Source organism: Panthera leo, chromosome D1 (assembly GCF_018350215.1).
Source record: "Panthera leo isolate Ple1 chromosome D1, P.leo_Ple1_pat1.1, whole genome shotgun sequence".
NCBI lineage: Eukaryota > Metazoa > Chordata > Mammalia > Carnivora > Felidae > Panthera > Panthera leo.
Window position 1 is genome coordinate 54,906,414 of NC_056688.1, and position 19,223 is coordinate 54,925,636.

A 19,223-nucleotide genomic window follows, 5' to 3' on the forward strand; every position below is an offset into this window, starting at 1 on the left:
AACATTCATAAACCAGACCAGTCTGGAGCAGAGGCTAGGTTGGTCCAGGGGGAGTGGAACCAAATCATAACAGGCTGAAGGGGCTGGGGGATGTGGTTTGGGGGCTGGGTAGGCCCCAGTCTCCATAGCACTGCCCCAGGGCAGAGGGGCCCCTGTGTTCCGGGGGACAGGACAGCTCCAGCCATCCTGGCCAGCACAGGTGCAGGGACCCGGTGCACCTCAAACTACCAGGGGCCTTTCTCTCCTTGGGCTCCTCTGTCGGTGCACTAACTGGCCACCTGTGTACAAGATTTCCTGCTGTGAGGCCGGGGCCCTGCCACACAGGGGACGACATGGCCCGGGCCTCTAGCTACCAGGCAGAATAAGGTGCCCAGGGATCACTGCTCCCTCCACTTGCCCCTCCCCACCCCAGCTTGAAAAGGTCAGGCTCAGCCTATAATCGGTGATGGATATATTGACATCTGGGCCTGGAGAGACTGAAGAAAGGTGTGACCACCAACGGGAAGTGACAGTCCGGCCCCTGTCGCCTCCCACCAAGGGCTTAGTGCATCACCCCAGAAGCCTCAGCCCAAGGTAGCCATGCAGGGAAAGGGCTGCTGCCAGCACCCCATTTCAGGGGAAATGCCCCAACCAGGGCCGGGACGGCTGTGCGAAGCAGCCCTGGGCTGCACAGCCCAGACCTGGGTTCCAGTTCTGGCTCTACCTGCCCTGGGCCAGGAGAACTGGCCATTTAGTGCCCTTCTCTGGGCCCTGGAGGATGCTCCCCTGCCATCCAGGCTCTCCCTCCAAGCAGCCCCATGCCAGAAGCAGCAGAGCCTGACCGTGCTGACCACCCCACTGCATGCAAGAGCCCAAGCAGGCAGAGATAGGGTGGAGTGGGGACGCAGGCTGAGGGACCGGCCAGGCCAAGCACGTACGGACAGCCAGAGCCAGCTCTGTGCCACACTCACCCGCCCTCCACAGTTGGTCTGAGGTTGGAAAGTGGGGAACAGGAGACAAGGGAGCTGGTCAGTGGGGAATGGGGACACAAGGGCATTCTCCACTAAGAACACCCCACACAGCCCAGGGCTGGGCTAACTTCTCAGATCAGAGCCCACGAACCTCCAGCTCCAGGGCACTCAGACCCATCATCTACAGCTCAGCCCTGCCTGGCTATGGGAGCCAGCTGACCGTCTGTCCCCAGGCGGGGGAGTCAGCCGCAAAGAACATATCTTTGGCAGATCGCTTTGCTTCTCTACACCTCAGTCTGCTCATCTGTAAAGGGGGGATGGTTAACACCTACCTCCCAGGGCTATGGAATGACTGAAGGGCTTACATAACCTTTGACATGTGCCCGCTTATGGAGTAGCCGTCCTTAAGTGCCTCCTTCCTTTCTTCTTGGTGGTTCCTTAATAACATGGCACTGAAGGGCGCCTGGGTGGCTCAGTTGGTTAAGCGTCCATCTTCGGCTCAGATCACGATCTCACAGTTCGTGAGTTCAAGCCCCACGTCAGGCTCTGTGCTGACAGCTTGGAGCCTGCTCCAGATTCTGTGTCTCCCTCTCTCTCTGTCCCTACCTGCTCATGCGTTCTCTCTCGCTCTCAAAAATAAACATGTAAAAAATAAAAAAATTTTTTAAACAACCTGACATCAAACCGCCTGGTCTGTGATCGCCATGTGGCAAGAGGCTGGCTCCAAGCAGTCCTTTAAGGACCCTCCACTGAGACACATGGGGAGGCTGACAGAACATCCTGGGAGCTGGGGAGGGAAAGCTAGGGCCTGTAGGAAGCAGCCGATTCCTCTGGTGGGGAAGGGGGTGCGGCGTGGGGAGAGGGGGAGTGAGGGCTGGTCGTGGGAACCAAGCACAGAGGCGTGAAAGGGCATGGCATTTGGAAGGTCTGTCGGAGAAAGGTCATCTTGGCAGCTGTGGGAAGATGAATGGTTGTCCCCGAAGCTGGAGGTAGAGACACCAAAGCAGACCTAATGAGCTGGTCAACAGGGGCAGCCAGAGCCAGACAGAGGTGGCCCTGGGAGCAGATTCGGTGACCAAGTGCCGGGCCAGCCAGTGCCAAGAGGATGCGCAGATACACTCCGAGAAGCCTTCCTGCGGCGGGCCTTGGGCCCTCCTCTCCCCTGCATGGCTTCCAGGGCCCTTCCCGCTCTACCCACAGGCCAGAGAGCAGCAGCAGCCCCCAAGCCCCTGCCTCTTGGACATCCCCCCTTCCGTCCACACGCCTGCCCAGACTGGACCCCACCCTCCCCTCCAACCCTGCTCCCTCTCAGCCAGCCCAACTTGGCCAGCAGAACCCCACCATCCTTCGCCCACGGCGGGACCTGGGAGGCCCCCTTTGCCTCCCTCTCCTTCATACGAGCCCAACTCTCTCCATTGGCACAGCCACACCCCTGACGCTGGCCACCACGGGCTCTCAACAGACCACTGCAGGCGCCTCCCGTCTGGTTCCCAGCTTCTGTGCTACCCTCACCCCCTACAATCTACCCTCCACTCTGAGCCAGGGCCAGCTTTTTAAATTTTTTTTTTTTAACGTTTATTTATTTTTGAGACAGAGAGAGACAAAGCATGAACGGGGGAGGGTCAGAGAGAGGGAGACACAGAATCCAAAACAGGCTCCAGGCTCTGAGCTGTCAGCACAGAGCCCGACGCGGGGATTGAACTCACAGACCGCGAGATCATGACCCGAACTAAAGTCGGCCGCTTAACCGACTGAGCCGGCCAGGCGCCCCAGGGCCAGCTTTTTAAAACGTGGCTGTGTCACACCCCTGCTGACAACCGTCAGGCAATTTCCCACGGCTACAGGACACAAGACGCCAGAGTCCTGGCCTTCACCAACAGCATCCCACAGCCAGGAGGCTCCCTCCACATTAAACCTTCAGTTAGAAGCACCAACTCCATCCCCCCACCCCGCCCCCCGCCAGCCCAGCTAAGATGAGATGATCCCCCCCTTCAGGAAGCCAGGCAAACTCCTATGTGCCCGCATGATCCCCATCACTTGGCCCACCTGACTCCTCTGCAATTCTGGTTCAAGGGCTCTGCCCCCTAGCCTCACTGTCCCTTCTACCCAGGCCTGGCACCGCGCATTAACTGGGGCCCAGAGGAAAGAGCAGAGAAGGGATGTGAGGGGACAGCCTGTCAGCAACTCTTAGGCAGCCTTGCCTATAGTGACAGGAAGGATGACCCTGGGCTGTGGTGCATGGAAAAGAAGCACAGAACAGGGTAGAGAGAAATGCTACTATTTGTGCAGAAAAAAAATTTTTTTACATGTAATTTTATATCATATACAATATAGATCATAGATACAGTCTTTGTCTTGGAGGACAGATAAGAAATCGGCCGTGGTTTTCTCTGTGGCAAGAGGACAACTTTCCAGCTTATAGCACGTGTGCCCATTTCAGAACAGCTAATGGAAGCAAGGCCGCTTCCGTCAGTGAGGACGTCCCCCGCCCCCCACACCGCAGAAGGGCAAGAACACCAATCTGCCAGCTGGACCCCTGTTGGGTGCAGGACGTTGCCACTGCACTCAGTTGCTGCCTGTGCTCCTCAGGAGGCCAGCGGGAGGGGTTATACATCCCTTTCCAGATGGGAAAGCAGCCTCTGGGAAGCAGAGGGACTTCGAGATCAATTCACGAAAAGCAGGGGGCAAGCAAGGAGACTCAGGCCCGTTCTGCCCCCGCCGGTCCCCCAAGGCTCTCAGCTCTGCTCCCTGAGCCCCTCTGGCCTCCTCTCTCCCTCCAAGGGAGGTTAATGCCCAGCTGCCCAGCACAGGCTTCCTGCTCGAGCCTCCAGGAAGAAAAACCTGCCTTTGGGGCCACAGGTTGGGAGGGGGAGAGATAACGACTCTTTCCAAGCCAGGACACAACACACGTGGTCTCTAGGGGCCCCAAGTCCCCAAGCAGAGTTCCAGAACCTCTCTGGAGCCAGAGACACACTCCAGGAGATGTGACAGGAATGGCTCCGCCTCTGCCAGGAAGCTGTCAGGCCTGTCAGGCCTGGAGCCTCTTAGCCCGCCATGGAGACCAAAACACATCCTGGGCACACGCACCTTCCCAGAGTCACAGAGGTGCTCACCCAGAAAGTCTCCCCACCGTGTCAGAGGGAAGTCTGGGACCAGAGAGGAGCAGGGACTCCCCAAAGGCCACCTGCCAAGACTCGGACCCGGGCCGGCCTATTCAGCATTAGGGAGCCCAGAATTCTCACCAGCCATGCCCCTTGCTCCCTGTGGGACCCAGGGGTTGCCAGGTGTCTTCTGGGGGTCCTCCCCCCATTGGGGGTGTCCAGAGCTGATTTTTGGCCCTAGGGTGCTTTCCCTCAGGCTTCTAGGGATGGGCTAGCTGGAGTGGGCATGCCCAAGGCAGACAGTCAGGGAGAGGGCATCACCCAGCCCAGGGCTGTGAGCAGCTGTGGTAATCTGAGGAAATCCTGGGTACATGGGGCTGTGCCCAGGGTAACCCAAGCCATGAAGTGACCAGGGGTTGCCATGGTTAGGGACAGGTATGGTTTCTGAGTGGGACAATGGCCCGGTTGCTTCTTCAAAGCTCTAGTCCTACCCCATCTACCCAGTCACAGCACCAGAGAGTTGGCAAGTTGAAACCCTGTACTGGGCAATCGTTGAACATGGCTCCCCAGACCCACACACACCCAGAATCTTAGGCCCATAGACCAACTGAGCTGGGGACCCCCCAGGTGCCATATTTTGATTTCCTGAACAAGAAGGCAACTTAGGCACCGTACCTCGAGTCGGTGTCCTACCCCCTCTCCCTCACCCAGAGAAGAGACCACCAGAAAGGTAACTGGTGAGAAAAAGTGGTATAGATCTTGGAGCTTTCTGGAGAATCCATAAGCCTCTCGGATTCTTTTCTTTGGTCCCCTTCTCAGGCTATTCAAGGACCCAAAGCTGACTTCTCTGCTAGCTCCCAGCTAGTCTATCCCCCCAAATTTCACAAAGAAGATTTGTTCTTCTCAAACTGGAGTTTTTTTCTTCCCCTCTCCTTTATGAATGTTGTGTTTGCCTTTGTTCTTTGATTCAGCCCACCAACTATCCCTCACATGTGAGGAACCAGTTGGCCCGTAAGAATCACTACACTGTGTGCAAAATGACCAATGACATGCCTCTGGTTATTCTTAGACATGGTCTGTGGGGTCTCTGGTGGCGACAACTCCCATCTGACCCAGCTTCTCCGTGTGAAGGGGTCCTCGGCCTCCTCCTGACAGGATACTGGGTCAGGACATCAGCTCTGGCAGTGGCCTCCCTGTCCCCACTTAGCTCTGGACCCAAGTGTTAGACTCTACCCAGCCCCAGGAGAGCAGCCAGAGAGAGCCTCAGGACCCTCCTGTGTCCACCTGCCATCGAGGGGGAGGAGCAATGAGGGAACCACCAAGAACTGGGGCACAGACACCAGTGGATCCCCATAGGGGATCTCTGGCCTGGGCTCGAGTTCTAGCACCATCCTCCTGTCTGGTTGCTGCTGCTCATGTCTGGAGGTGCCTTCTGTGCCCTGCCCCCGCTCTGGGTGAGGGAAAGGGTGAGAGGGGCTTCATCAGTGCTAAAGGGCTCCCTGTAAAAGCCACTTGTGCTTACTCAGGGGACGAATGTTAAGGGCCTCAGCACAGAGGCATAGGGGGGCCTGAAGTGGCAGAGGGTCCCAGGGTGGGGAGGGTAGCAGAGGGCCTCCCTGGAGGGTGAGTGGTCACAATTCCAGGGCTTCTGAGAGGATGGATCCCTGACCTTGACACAGCTCCTTGCTGGGATTGCTCAGGGACAACTTCAGGGCTTCCAGCCCTGTCTCCCCGGCTGCTCTTCACAGTCCTGACAACCTGAGTGACCCTGTGTCACTCACTTACCAGGCGCAGTCCTGCCTCCAGCCTCCTATCCAAGCAGCGCCCCTTCCTGAATGCTGCATCACCTACCTCTGGGAACCCCGCCTTTCTCCCTAAGCTGGGAGCAAAGGCCGCACTCCTACAGGCCTGCTCTGTCTGCACTTTTCAGACACTTATCACCACGTGTGTCCCCCAAGCATGCCCCCTATAGCAGCCTGCCTGGGGATCTGCCTGAGGGTGAGGGTGGGGGTGGGGAGGGTTGCTCTGTCCTGCTCTCTCCTTTTTGTGACACAGCCCTGGTTTCCCTCACTGGGAGCTGCTGGAGGGAGGCGCTGGGTCAGAGACATGCAGTGACCCGAGCACAGAGCTCTGGGCCTGGCTAAACATCCCGCAGACTTAGTTTCCCAGTCTTAAAGTGGGACTATGGGACTAGCCCAGCAGTTTTCAGAGTGTGGCCCAGAGATCTCTGAACGCTCAGAGAACTTTCAGGAAATCTGTAATCTTTTCCACCTCCGTATCTTTGCAGCCAGCTTTTCCTCATACCCTTCAACCCCACATCATCGCATCAGGCTGGATGTGAAGCAGATATGAGAATTAGTTGTCTCCTATTAAGCCAGACATTAAAGGTATTTGAAAAAAATATATAAAATAATACCACTCTCCTCACTACTTTTGGGGGGTATATATGCAGTTATTTTCCATAAAAATGTTTCCTATAATAGATTTTTATGGTTATTTTTTAATGTATTGATACATTTGTGAAGTTTCTCAGTTTCAAGCTCTAATATGGTAAATATCAATAGATAAAGCCTACGTTAATAAATGCTCTGGGAGGGGTGCCTGGGTGGCTCAGTCGGTTAAGCATCTGACTTCAGCTCAGGTCATGATCTCGTGGTTCATGAGTTTGAGCCCCACATCGGGTTCTGGGCTGACAGCTCAGAGCCTGGAGCCTGCTTCAGATTCTGTGTCTCCCTCTCTCTCTGTCCCTCCCCTGCTTACACTGTCTCTCTCTCAAAAATAAATAAACATTAAATAAATAAAAAATAAATGTTCTTGGGAATCCTCAATTTTAAGAGCATAAAAGGTTCCCAAGGCCAAAAAGTGTGAGAGCCTGTAGATAATAGTCTCCATGGGCCCTTCGTGTTCTGATGGTCTTTGAACCCACCTCTTGGAATCAGCTCAGTCCTGGCCGAGTGAGACTATTTGTCCTTGTCAAGTTTCAAGGTGAAAGAACGTGGAGGATGTGTATGACTGGTTCTTATATCAAGGTTTTGTGGGGTCAAGGATCATGTTCCTTCCTCCATCCCCTTCTGAGGATAGAGACTCTGGGCCCATCCTAATGTTGACCTTGAGGACCAATGGCAGGCCCCGCCCCCACAGCAAACCCAGGAGGGGACAGCCGTTCCCCATCTCTGGGCAAAGCACAGAAGCGGCTCACCCACCGGCCCAGGCCTCCCAGTGGTTTCAAGGCCTAGGGAGACGCATGAACCCGGGGTGTATACCGCTCCCTCCCCCAACCACAGACCACAGAAGCCTAGGCCCCAAAGAAAGGATGGTTCAGAACAAATGGCTGGGGACAGAGGAGCCCCTGACTGCCTCGGGAGAATGGCCCCTGGCGGGTGGGCGGGGCAGCACTCACGTAGATGAGATGGTCCCGATAGCGGATGAGCAGGTTGCGCAGGATGCCAGCCTCATTGAGGTCTCCCAGGCGGATCATGTCCTCCACGCCATGGACCGACGTGGGGTGCATGGGCTTGATGTGCGTGGCGTTCTGCGGGGAGATCCAGTGTTCCTGTGGGGAGGCACGGTGGCTACCGTCAGGTGGCTCTTCTGGGACCCAGGCTGCGCTCTGCTGGGCAAGGGGCCCAGGAGGGGCAGGAATCCTGGGTCCGCGCAGCCCTGGTAAAGGCCTTGTCCTTTCCCGTGGCCAAACACGATCATTATCAGGTTTGTGCTCACGCCCACACTCTATGGACCACTCCTCCTCCTCTTAGGGAATTCTCTCTACAGACCTAAAAGATGGGCAGTGCAGGGACTTTGGCCCCACTTTGGATTCTCACAAAGGGAATTAGAGTCCCCCCAGTCTCTTCGCAGGATGGAGTGGAAAGTGTTAGTAGACTGGACTTCAAATTACACCGGAAGCGATTTCAGACAGTGCCAAGAATAAACCAACGGGCATACAGGATAGAGATAAGGGACGGAACTACCTTAGGGTGGTCAGGAACTACCTCTCCAAGGAGGTGACATTTGAGCTGAGATCTGAATGACAAGAAAGGGCCCCCTGAAGATATAGAGAGGGCATTCCAGGCCCAGGGAATAGCAAAAGCAAAGCCTCTGAGGTCGACAAAGGCAGGGCCATAGCAGTGGAGATGGAGAGAAGTAGATCTGTTTGAAATAGAGCTCACAGGGCTTATGGATGAAGGTGGCGCAGGGGTGAACTTTCAGTGCGCGGGAGCTGATGCGGAAACTAGGAGAGAGGTTGCCCCGTGGCTCTTCCTATGCTCCCCTGTAATATCTCCTCCTCGGGCAGGGGGTGGCTTCTGGTGGTACGTCTGGCCAATAGCATTGGCAGTTTCAACAAACCCGCAGATGGCTCCTTCCTTCCCCAAGGTGGTCTCCAGCACCTTCTCCTCACAATGCTAGCATCTCAGGGAGGGGAGAGTCTGACTGTGCTCTGGAGTGTGGCTGCAGCCTGAATGAGCCCCCACAGCCCTCTGGGGGCCCCTCCCTGCTCCCAAATGCCAGAACCCTGGGAGCTCCAGGGGTCTGACTTTCGGGAACAGGGGAGAAGGGGAGCCCTCTGCCCACACCCAGCTCAGGCCCTCAGACTTGGTGAGTTAGTGTGGTGCACACAACATGTTCTCTCCTGCCTCCTTCTCTTCTGGGTCCCCCTCTGGGATAACCAACCCCAACAGCTAGTCACTAGCAGGAATCTGGGGCATGAGCCCCTCATCCTGTCTCATCCCCAATCCAACTGGTCACCCTGTCCTACTCATGCAACCCTCTGAAGGGCTGCTGCTGAGTGAGCAGTGCCTTCCTCGCCACCTCGAGCCCCTACTCTGATCCAGACGGCAGTCTCTTCCCTGGCCCTTGCTGCCCTCCACCTCACACCCAGCTCTCCCCTGCAGTCCTACATCCCCTGGGGGCTTCCTCAAGTACCTGTCTGATCCCATCATTCTGGGGCTTGGAGCCCTTCCCTGCTCCGCCACCCTCTTCAGCGTGGCATGCAAGGGCCAGCCTGAGGTGGACACAGGGACATGTGGCCTTTGCTCCAGCACACCCCGCCGCCCGTAGTTCTAAGCCAGAGAAGGTTGGTCTCCACTCCCCCAAATGCCTCTGTCGCCTTGCTCATGCGGTCCCCCTTACTTCCCTTCCACCCAGCCTTTGAGGCCCCACTCAAGGTTTTCCCAGTTTCTAAAGCCTCTGCTGACCACGCTGCCCAGCCTCACATGCTCCACTGTTCCATCCCCCTCACCTCCACCACAGGCCACGTCAGGGCCTCCTCTGGGCTCTCACATTGCCTGGGTCTCCCACTGCGAGGCAGTGGTCACCCTGGGCTGCTGTTGTCTGAATGGAGTTCTGACCTCCCAACGTGCCCAAAGGCTGGGGGCTCATGGAGGCCAGATTCCAGGTCTTCCACATCCTGGGTCCACAGTGCCTCATACATGGGCCAGACACAAATGATGTGGCAGGAAATCTGCTAGGACATGACTAACTGGTGACCACTGGACCAGTTCTGAATTAGAAGCGGGAATCCTAGTCATGGAGAGACCCTAATAGTCCCTCATACCCGCCCTCTCACTTCGCCTGGACCAGAGTAGGATGGGGGCCTGCACAATACCCTCAGAGGGATCAGGGACAGGGCTAGCCATATAGCCTACAACTCCAACTGCCCTGGCATTTCAGGGCACCTCCTGGGCCAGAGGCATTTCCATCCAGGTCAGGCCCTCACACGGCCCTCCCTGAGGCATGAATGGGCCGGATGGTGAGATCGAAGAACCCGCCTGGACTTTCCAGTCCTGAGTGGAACATTCCTCTCTCCCATTTTATCCTATTTCTTGATAAAAGCTGATCCAGTTGGAAAATTCCCTCTGCCTGGTCCCTGCTCACAGACTTGGTGCTAGGCTCTGATGCAGGCCAGAGGGAAGAGGGTGCCTGGGCAGGCTGTCTGCCTCTCCCATTGACCCCAGCCTCTGGCCCCCATAATCCTTACCCTAACAGTTCAGCCCAGAGGTAAGAGGCGGCTCAGCCACCACGTGACCCTGTAAGCCCTGTGCACGCCACCTGGCTTTCCTGAGCTTCCATGACCTCATCTATGAAATCGGAGTTAGAAGAACAGTCCCTTCTTCTTGGGGACACTGGGGGAATTAACTGATACACTAAAGGTCAACCTTTGTTTTACTCCCACCATGTCTAAAAAGCGCTGGTGCCTGGTAATAGCCCAACCAGGGCTGGGTATTATTACTCTTATACTTTCTGGTTTGACAGAGGAGATCTATGTTCTCATTTGTTCCTCATAAAATCCCACAGCAGAATCACCAGCCCCCATTTAATAGCGAGGAGTCACACTCAAGTGACAAAGTGGCTTACCCAGTTAAATGGCAGAACTGAGCCTCTCCCTCCCCCTTTCCTGCACAAAGGGGACTCCCAACTGAGGTCAGCACCCCTCAGGTCAATGTCCACAGGCACTTATAGCACAGATCAAAGTGTAACCAGGGCACAAACTGAGACCTGGCTCTGAAGGAATGCCGGCTGGGGGGAGGAGGGGGGAGGAGGGGGGAGGAGGGGGGAGGAGGGGGGAGGAGGGGGGAGGAGGGGGGAGGAGGGGGGAGGGGAGGGGAGGGGAGGGGAGGGGAGGGGAGGGGAGGGGAGGGGAGGGGAGGGGAGGGGAGGGGAGGAGAGGGGAGGAGAGGGGAGGAGAGGGGAGGAGAGGGGAGGAGAGGGGAGGAGAGGGGAGGAGAGGGGAGGAGAGGGGAGGAGAGGGGAGGAGAGGGGAGGAGAGGGGAGGAGAGGGGAGGAGAGGGGAGGAGAGGGGAGGAGAGGGGAGGAGAGGGGAGGAGAGGGGAGGAGAGGGGAGGAGAGGGGAGGAGAGGGGAGGAGAGGGGGGAACATGGCCAATCCCAAGGACTGGGAACACATCTGGAAAAGAACTGGCCTGGTACTGAGTTTAGAGGGATGGGGAACCACGTGATCTGTAGAATAAGGAAAGGAGAGATGTATCTGGCAATGGGAACAGCTTGGGCAAAGGCAGAATGTTAGGATCTCAATGAAGACTGGAACCATAACCATTCATTCATTCATTCAGCAAAGCTTCACAGAGAACTCTCTCTGGACAGATATCTTGTGGGGTCTCAGGGGAACCAGATGGGATTCGCCTAGTCTCGGCTGTCAAGTTAAGGGAGTCTTAGAAGTCAGAGGGGTCAGGTTGGGGGGTAGGAATGAGAATGGGGAAGCCCCTGCAAGAGGGGGCCAGAAGCCCTGGGCCCAGTGCCACTGAGGCAAACCAGACTCTCTGACCTGCTCCCGGCCAGCCAGTCCCATCCCTCCATGCCTGCAGCCCCCACTCTCAAGTCTTTAGTGGGAACAGGTGGGAGGGGAGCTCTGGGATCCAGTGACACAGTTACGGGACACCATCTGACATGCAACATGACCCAGGTGAAATGTAAGCCTGCAGGCATGGTCCCTGGGCCCCACCCTCGGGGCTGCAGGAGGGTGTGTGCCCCTGTCTGTGCTGCCAGCTGAACCTGTGCCCCCTTCTCTGGCTGCAACCTCACAGTGGCTTCCTCTAAGGTCCTAGAACCACAGCCACCAGCATGACGGGGCAGGCACTCCGGTTCTAAAGCCCAGGGACAAAAGCATGGTTTCACGGAATCTGAGCCCTAGAGTCGCCATCGAGATATTGGGAGAGGAAACACATACACAGAGGCCAGAGGTCCTGCGTGCTAATCCCAGCACCATCACTTACCAGCTGCTTGACCAGGCCTGGTGGTCCCTCTCTGTCCCGGTTTCCCCTTGGGGTAACACTGGCTGCCCTCCCTGCCTCTCACAGGTACTGCGAGGACCCAAAGATGGAGCTTGGGCCAAAGGGCTTTGTGCATCCCACGGCGGGGGGGGGGGGGGGGGGGGGTCCCTGAAGACTGCAGGAAAAGCAGGATGCCCCTGCCCCCCCCGTGTCCAGGACCTGGCTCCTGGGCTCCTGATCCCTGCCCTTGCCCCGAGGAGAGCCTTCTGCTCCCTGTCACTGTACCCTCTTTTGCCCTCAGCATTCTAGGAACCCAAGACAGAAACCCGGTTCTGTCTCTATATTCCCCAGCACTGGGCACAGCACCAGGCACAACCCAAATTACAGTGGGACTGAACCTCCCTGGATCCCTCATGTCCCTAAGCTGGGACCCTGTTCTCAGTACCATATCCCCACGTCCCCAAGCCACATACACATGTGCTTCCCCCATGGGTCCTCCTCCAGGCTACCGGCCTTCTCCAGGGCAGGGCCCTGACTTCATACTTTTCCATCCCTTCCCCCTCCCACTACCCACAGAACTTGCATCTCCAGTGTCCCTTTCCTTCAGGGCCATGAGAAATAAAGGGTTAATCTGTTAGACTGATTCCCAGGGCAGTGCCAAGGCAGACAATGAATTCCTAGGACACCATAATCCAATAGAGCAAGACTATGGGCATTTTTAGACTAACTGACTTTACTGAGGTGTTCTCTATGTGGGACCCAACTTTTGAGTCAATAACACAGCGAGACAGGTATTATTATCCCCATTTTATAGAAGAGGAAACCGAGGCTCGGAAGGGAAGGGGACTTGATGAAGGTTGCACAACTAATAAGGAAGTGGGCAAGGTGGGATTTGAATCCAGGCTGTCTGACTCAAAGCACCCCTGTGGAACTTCAGCCTGGCACCACGTCCGGCCCGCCACCGTGCACGCACCCATGCCCTCCACACACCCATCTCTCATACTGCACAGAACAGACCGAGTGCTTACGGAAAATGAACTGGTAGCCTGGGCAGAGGAGAGACAGCCTCTCGCGGAGGCAGTGGGAAAGTTCCATGGAAGAGGGGGTGTCCAAGAGGCAGGAGGAGGGGCACGGTACTGCCTCCACGCCCTTGAGGTTGCTGCCCGGCCCCTGTCAGCCTGCGTCTTCCCGCAGGGGCAGGGGAGGTAGGGGGCTACTCACATTGCCTTCATCGTCCACCACCTGGATCTGCCCAGAGTCACAGAGCTTCACCACCGCTCCGATGGGCACATCGAACTCCTGCCCAGATCTCAGGTCCATCCAGACATAATCCCCCTGTGGGTAAGAGAGAATCCCAGGCCAGGTGAGCAGGGAGGGGGATCCTGTGCCTCGGCCCTCCTACTGCCAGGGGATCCTGTGCCAACCAAGGGAGAGGGAAGGAAGGGGAGCTTGCACTTGCTGGGAGCCATCCGGTGCCAGGCCCCGGGCTGGGCACTTATGCAATGTCCTCAATCTCTCCTCTGTAACAGCCAAGTCCCCATTTCACAGATAGGTAAGCAGAGGCTCAGAGATGGGAGGAGCCAAGAGCATACAGCTGGGCAGCTTCAAACCCAGGGCTGTCCAGCACCCGGCTCTCCCCAAGGCTCTACAACCCCACACATGTACAGAAAATCTGTCGAGGCTCAGGCAGAAACACCAATTCACCCAAACCACTTCCCTTCTGTCCTAAAGGAGGCATCCCCACAGGACACCCAGTCTCCATCACCTCCAGAGTCAAGTGTCATAGTCAGAGGTGTGGGTTTCCTTGCAGTGACACTGCTGTGTGCTGGGCCCTGTGATACGAGTTCTACCACCTTGCCTCCTAGCTTGTGGAGGGAGAACCCTGACCTTGAGCGGGAGGGTGTCACGCTTGTGTCCCCCGCTCTCACCACACACCCAGTGAAGGCACATGGAAGCCAAATTTAAAACGCAGAGTTGGAGAAACAACCACTTTCAGCGCCGATGCATTCCACAAACGCGTATTGAGCACCTACTGAATACAAGGCACTGATTGATCTAAAGACTGGGGATCCAGCAGGGACCACGGAGTCTACCTTCCCGTTGGGAGGAGACAGAAAACAAACAACTGAGCAAACGCGTTCACACAATCGATCGCTGCAGATGGCGGGGAGGACGGCGAAGGGGCCAGGCACACCGAGGGTGGAGAATGACTGGGCTGGACAACGGCAGTCACAGAGGTGGTCAAGCTCCAGCGCCATCACCTCTCACTGGCCTGCAGGTAAAAGTTAGATTTTATTCTAATCCGAATAAGAGGATTCCCCAGGAGGCTGAGAGAACACGGACCCCTTAACACTGTAACTTACCAAGCAGCAGTTAGGAATAGAACCGCTGATGAAACAGGACAGTGAACCTCACCTGAGGGGATGGCCCCGTGGAAACCACGTGGGCTGGGAGTTGGGAAGCTAGGCTTGCTCAGCTGGGCCACGGACAAGGCGCTGCCTGACTTGAGCCTCAGTTTCCACATGCCTCAGGGGGTGGGCTCCGCGAGTCCCAAGTCCAACTCCTCACTGCTCCAGACTCCTCCTGGTCGTCCCCATTGGAATCAACTATTTCTTGGCCACGGCTGCCGCTTTGTGGGAGGTTACGCGTGTCAGAGACAGGTTAGCTCCAAACCCCAGCTTCCTCCCAGAAAAAGGAGGAAAAATTAGACGGGCTCTGGAGAGGAGAACTCACGTGTTTCCTGAGCATCTACGGTGTGGGAGTGCAGTGTGCCTGCCGGGGCTGCCTGGCTGCTTCCCGTGGGGCACCCCGTGTACCCCTTCCATCCCACACCCAAACTGTGCTTCCTGACACACCCCTCAGAAGCTCTGAGTTCCAGGCCGAGGATCACCTGCCACACTGGCTCACGCCGCTCTTCTCCACCTGCCCACTACCCCTCCCACTTTCCACTGAGAGGACGCCACCTGTCTGTCCAGACCCAGAGCAAATAACAGCCCTTCCAACCCCTCCCCGCCTCCCCTCCTTCTCCCCCGCCCCCCAACCCCTGAAGAGCGCATTCATTGATTCAGCTTTTATTTATGGAGAGCCCACTGTGGGTCGGTCCCTTTCCAGCTCTGGGGACAGAGCCACAAACAGATGGGAAAGGCAGCGTGCCTCTAGACAGAGGAGGGGAGGATGTGAGGGGAACGTGGGCAGGTACCAGATTGTACAGGGCATAACCACAGACAGGAATTGGACTTTCTTTTAGGTACGACAAAGAGCCATTGAGGTTTTAAGCCGGAGAATGGCATGATGAATTTACATTTTCAAAACCTCGCTCTGGCTGTTGTGTGGAGAATGGAGGCATCCCTCCAGGCCCCGGGGCCAGCACCACTTGGGGTGACCGCCATCTGTGTGACCCTTTGCCACTAGCATGCAGCCCCCGAGGACCGGGCTGGGTCTGTCTCCTCTGTGACTCCCTAGAGTCAAACACAGAAAAACAGGATTTGTCTCTCGATGGGAGTGTGTGTGTGTATGTAAGAGAGAGAGCATGAGACAGAGGGTGTGTGAGAAAGAATGCAGAATGTATAGCATGAGAAAGAAAGAGACCAAGACAGACAGACAGACAGACAGACACTAACCGCTGGCAGCCAGGCTGGCCAGGACATTGCCCCATGCTAACTCACAATACACCCACAACGGACCAGGTAGGAAGTGAGATGCTTCCCTGTGATTATCTCATTGACAGCCCTCAGGCAGAAGATTCTATTTCCACTTCATCTCCTCATAGAGGTCAAGAAGCTTGTCCAAATTCACCCAGCTGTTTTGTAGTAAAACCCGGAATGAAGCCCAAGTCTGACAAATTCCGAATCCAGGACTCTTTCTGGACAGCTCTCTGAACCCAGTTTTGTGAGCAAAACAGGAAACACTGACAGGATCCCTGGTCTTGGATGGCTTGTGGGCCAAGGGGCAAGCTAAGAGTTTCAGCCGAGGGCAGCTGGGGGTCAGAGGTTGCCCCCAACCCAGCACAGAGCCTGGCACACAGGAGATATGCCCCACTCCGGGAACAGAGGAGAACCGGAAATAAAAGACTTCATGTGAGTGGGAAATGGGGGCTCAGAGAGGCTGAGCAGAGAGCTCAGGCCTACAGGAAACAGGCAACTAGAACTCTCCTAACCAAGGACTGTCACAAGGAGGGCAGTGGCTTAACTTTCTTTCTCTGCTCTAGGTCTCAACTGGAGGAAAAGGTGAAAATGGCAGCCAACTGGCCTCAGGGAGAATTGTGAGGCCTGAGAACCTGTCTGAGAGGAAAAGTTCCTGGTCCCAGGAAAAGTTCTTGGGGCATCAGAATGCAGGTGGGTTCAAAGTCTTCATTTTACAGATGAGGAAACTGAGGCCCAAAGAGACAAAGGAACTTGGCCACAGTCACTCATCAAATTAATGACTGATAAAGACTCTGATCATCTGCAGAGCAGCCTGAACCAAAAACAAGGTGAGGGAAGGAAGATGGAAAAGAAAGGAGATTTTGGGGGGGGGGGGGGGGGGACAGGAAGGGGAAGGAGAGGAAGGGGGCACTGGGCCCCAGTCTTACATCACCAACCCTTCTTGTCCCCAGATTCCAGGCACTCACGCCTGAACCTGGTCCCACTCATACCACTCCACTGTGACAGGCGCCCCACTAGAGACTTCACCTTGAACTCACATTCCCATTTGGGATGTGCAAAAGCTCCCGATGCAAGGAGGGGCGGCTGGGGCCAAGTTCACTCTGGGAGTCAGGGAAGGCATGAGGCGCCGGGGTGGGGCGGGGGGGGGGCTGTCTGCACACACCCTGGTGCTCTGCCACCCATTGCCGCTCATCCCGTTTCTGCCAGGCGGGGAAACAGAGGCACGGGGCGGGATTCCCAGGGTGCAATCTCCCCCTCCCCGCGCAGGCCTCACCGGCAGGACCGCATAGGTCTTCAACGCATGGTTCAGGCTGCGAACCAGCGCCCACTTGCCCTGCGGCTTGGCGCGCGCCTCTGCGCGGTCGGAGGGGTCGGAGGGGTCGGCGGGATCGGAGGGCTCCGCGGGGTCGGCAGGGGGCTCCATGGCACGGTCGGTCTGGCGGCGGCTCCGCTCCGACTCCCTAATTCACCTAATCCCGTGCTCACCGCCGCCGGGAACCCTAAACCCGGCCATCTGCTGCGTGCCCATGGCAACGGCGGCTTAGGTGACGCCCGCGGGAACGCGGAGGGGGCGCGCGCACCGCCCTGGCCCTGGCCCGTCTCCTCGGGACCCCCAACACCTCATCATTGTGGGGGGATTCGCAGCCGGCTTCACCGAGACCGCGGCGTGTAGCGCCGCGGAACCGAGCTGCGGACCTTAGCATCCACCAGGCACCTGGAAACTCAATCTGTAGGTTTTCTTTGGAAAGGAACGTGGGGATGTTATGGAGTGGAACGCAATAAACTTCATAATTTTTTAAGACGGACGGGAAGGTGCCTGAAAGATCCTACTAGCTCACTGGCTACCTCTGGAAAGGGAGGGCAGGTAAAACTCTTCCTAAGGGTAGGGATGTGGGACTTAGGGGAGAAAAGCTTCCGAACAGTCTGTCTCTGGTCTTCCTCACCCAGCTTGGAGGCCAGCCAGCTGGTAATCTGCAGAAGGCAGAAGAGGCACCTGGGAAGGGTGTCCCCTGGTTCTCCAGGACAGTGGGCGCCAAGCTGGGCTCCTATGTCCTGGCAGCCACATGGGACTGGGCACCTGGCTTGGGTCCATGCTGGGCGATGAGCCACCATCCTGTCCGGCAGGCACAGGCCCTGGGACTCTGCTCCCACTCCTTCTCCCCTCTTCTTAACTTCTGTTTTCTTCCTCCCCTTTCTCCTCTCTCTTCAAGCCCTACTGTTTCCATGTTTGGCCCTTGGCATTATCTAGAATCCTGGAGGCCTGACTGTCCCACAAAAACACGGCAGGGAGAAGGGGGAATGGCAAGGAAGGAGACAGTGATGCCTCACACAGAACTCAGAGCTGCCCCACTGGATCTGGGCTTCCTTCTACCCCAACCCCCTATCCGGGACTCAGGGACCCAGCCCTCTGCCACCCCGCACAAAGCTGATGGACCGCAGCGATTCCCACCTACTTCCTATGCCCTCCCAGGGACCGTCCCCTTAGGAGGGATCCTTCCCCCAGTGAAGCACAAAATAAGCACATGTACCCTTGCCCACCCACCCACAGGAGTCCATGGGAGAAGGGCCCTTCAGACACAGGACGGTGCCGGGGATAGGTTTCCAGGCATCCTTGCATTTGTCCATTTACCCAGGCTTCACAGGCTCAGACTAAAGCTTAGGGGACACCATCCTCGCAAGCCCAGGCCTGGGAATGGACCAGATCCAGACCCAGATAAGGATAGTGCCACCAGATGAGGGATGGATTAGTCCTGGAGAGACAGGATAGCCTGGCCACTAAGCTGTTGGACTCGGGACCCAGATGGCTTAGGTTCAACCCTGGCTAGGCCCCTCAAGCCGTGTAACCTGGGGCAAGTTCCTCAACCCGTATGTGCCTTTGTTTCCACATCTGTGGGATGACAAGATAACAGTACATCATGAGTTGCTTGTGAGGATTGAAAAGGTTTATGTGGGTAACTCACTCAGATTGGTTCCTGTTTAAAAAAAAAAAAAATGGCCGCATGAGTGTTGGTTCTTATTAGCTGAGCAAGTCACGTTAGGGGTGGTACCTGGGCGTCAGGATTATCTCAGGCAGACATGAGAGGGAAGAGCACATCACAGAGAAGCAGAGGGAAGAAGGAAGAGATAGTAAATCAGGGCTGGTGGATGGAGAGAGGCCCCCTCAGGGAGACCCAGCAAGTACTCAGAGCCTGGCCCTGCCTGGCCCAGAGCCACTGCTCAACCCCATGCACCCAGGCCACCCCTAGCTGAAGCCTGGGATTGGGCCCCTTCCCCGCAGGCAGGTCTGGGAAGTAAGTCTGATACCCCTGTGACCCACTCTGGCATCAGCAGATCCTCTCCCAGAACCAGGGCTCACTGCTGTTCCAGCCTCATCTCCTGCTTCCCTGAACACACAGGATAGGGTCTCCCTATCCTCACTTTTTTTTTTTTTTTTAAGTTCCAACATGGGGCTTGAACCCACAACCCTGAGATCGAGACCCGAGATCAAGAGTCGCTTAACTGACGGAGCCACCCAGGCATCCCTCCTCACCTTTGTTTGTGCCGAGCCCTCTGCCAGAAATGCTTCACCTCATGATCCTCTTCCCTTATGCCACCCGGCCACCCAGGCTCCACAGAGACTCGGGCCACCTGTCCTTAATATCCCCTCTCCACTACCCTCTTTTCTGTACTTCCTTAGTGCCTCACACAAACGCATGGTGCTGCCCTCACCCCGCCATACCCCCCCATCCAGTCCAGCTCTGGCCAGATGGGGAGACTGATGTTCAGCGGGGGTGGAGGGACTACCCAACAATTGACAGCAAGGTGG

At 56.6% G+C, this 19,223-nt stretch overlaps 1 protein-coding gene across 6 annotated transcripts in view; it reads right to left on the minus strand.

Moving 5' to 3' along the window:
• MYO7A (myosin VIIA) overlaps window positions 1–19,223 on the minus strand; it is an 85,534-nt gene that overhangs the window by 53,943 nt on the left and 12,368 nt on the right. For 3 of the 6 annotated variants that reach the window (XM_042903887.1, XM_042903885.1, XM_042903886.1), the window contains 2 exons: window positions 12,996–13,109; window positions 7,452–7,604 (listed from right to left, as the gene is read on the minus strand). In XM_042903887.1, the coding sequence (XP_042759821.1) occupies window positions 7,452–7,604; window positions 12,996–13,109 (267 nt within the window). Of the gene's footprint in view, window positions 1–7,451; window positions 7,605–12,995; window positions 13,110–16,691; window positions 16,922–18,947; window positions 19,082–19,223 lie in introns of those variants that run through there. The other 3 variants (XM_042903884.1, XM_042903883.1, XM_042903888.1) reach the window with 2 other exon arrangements.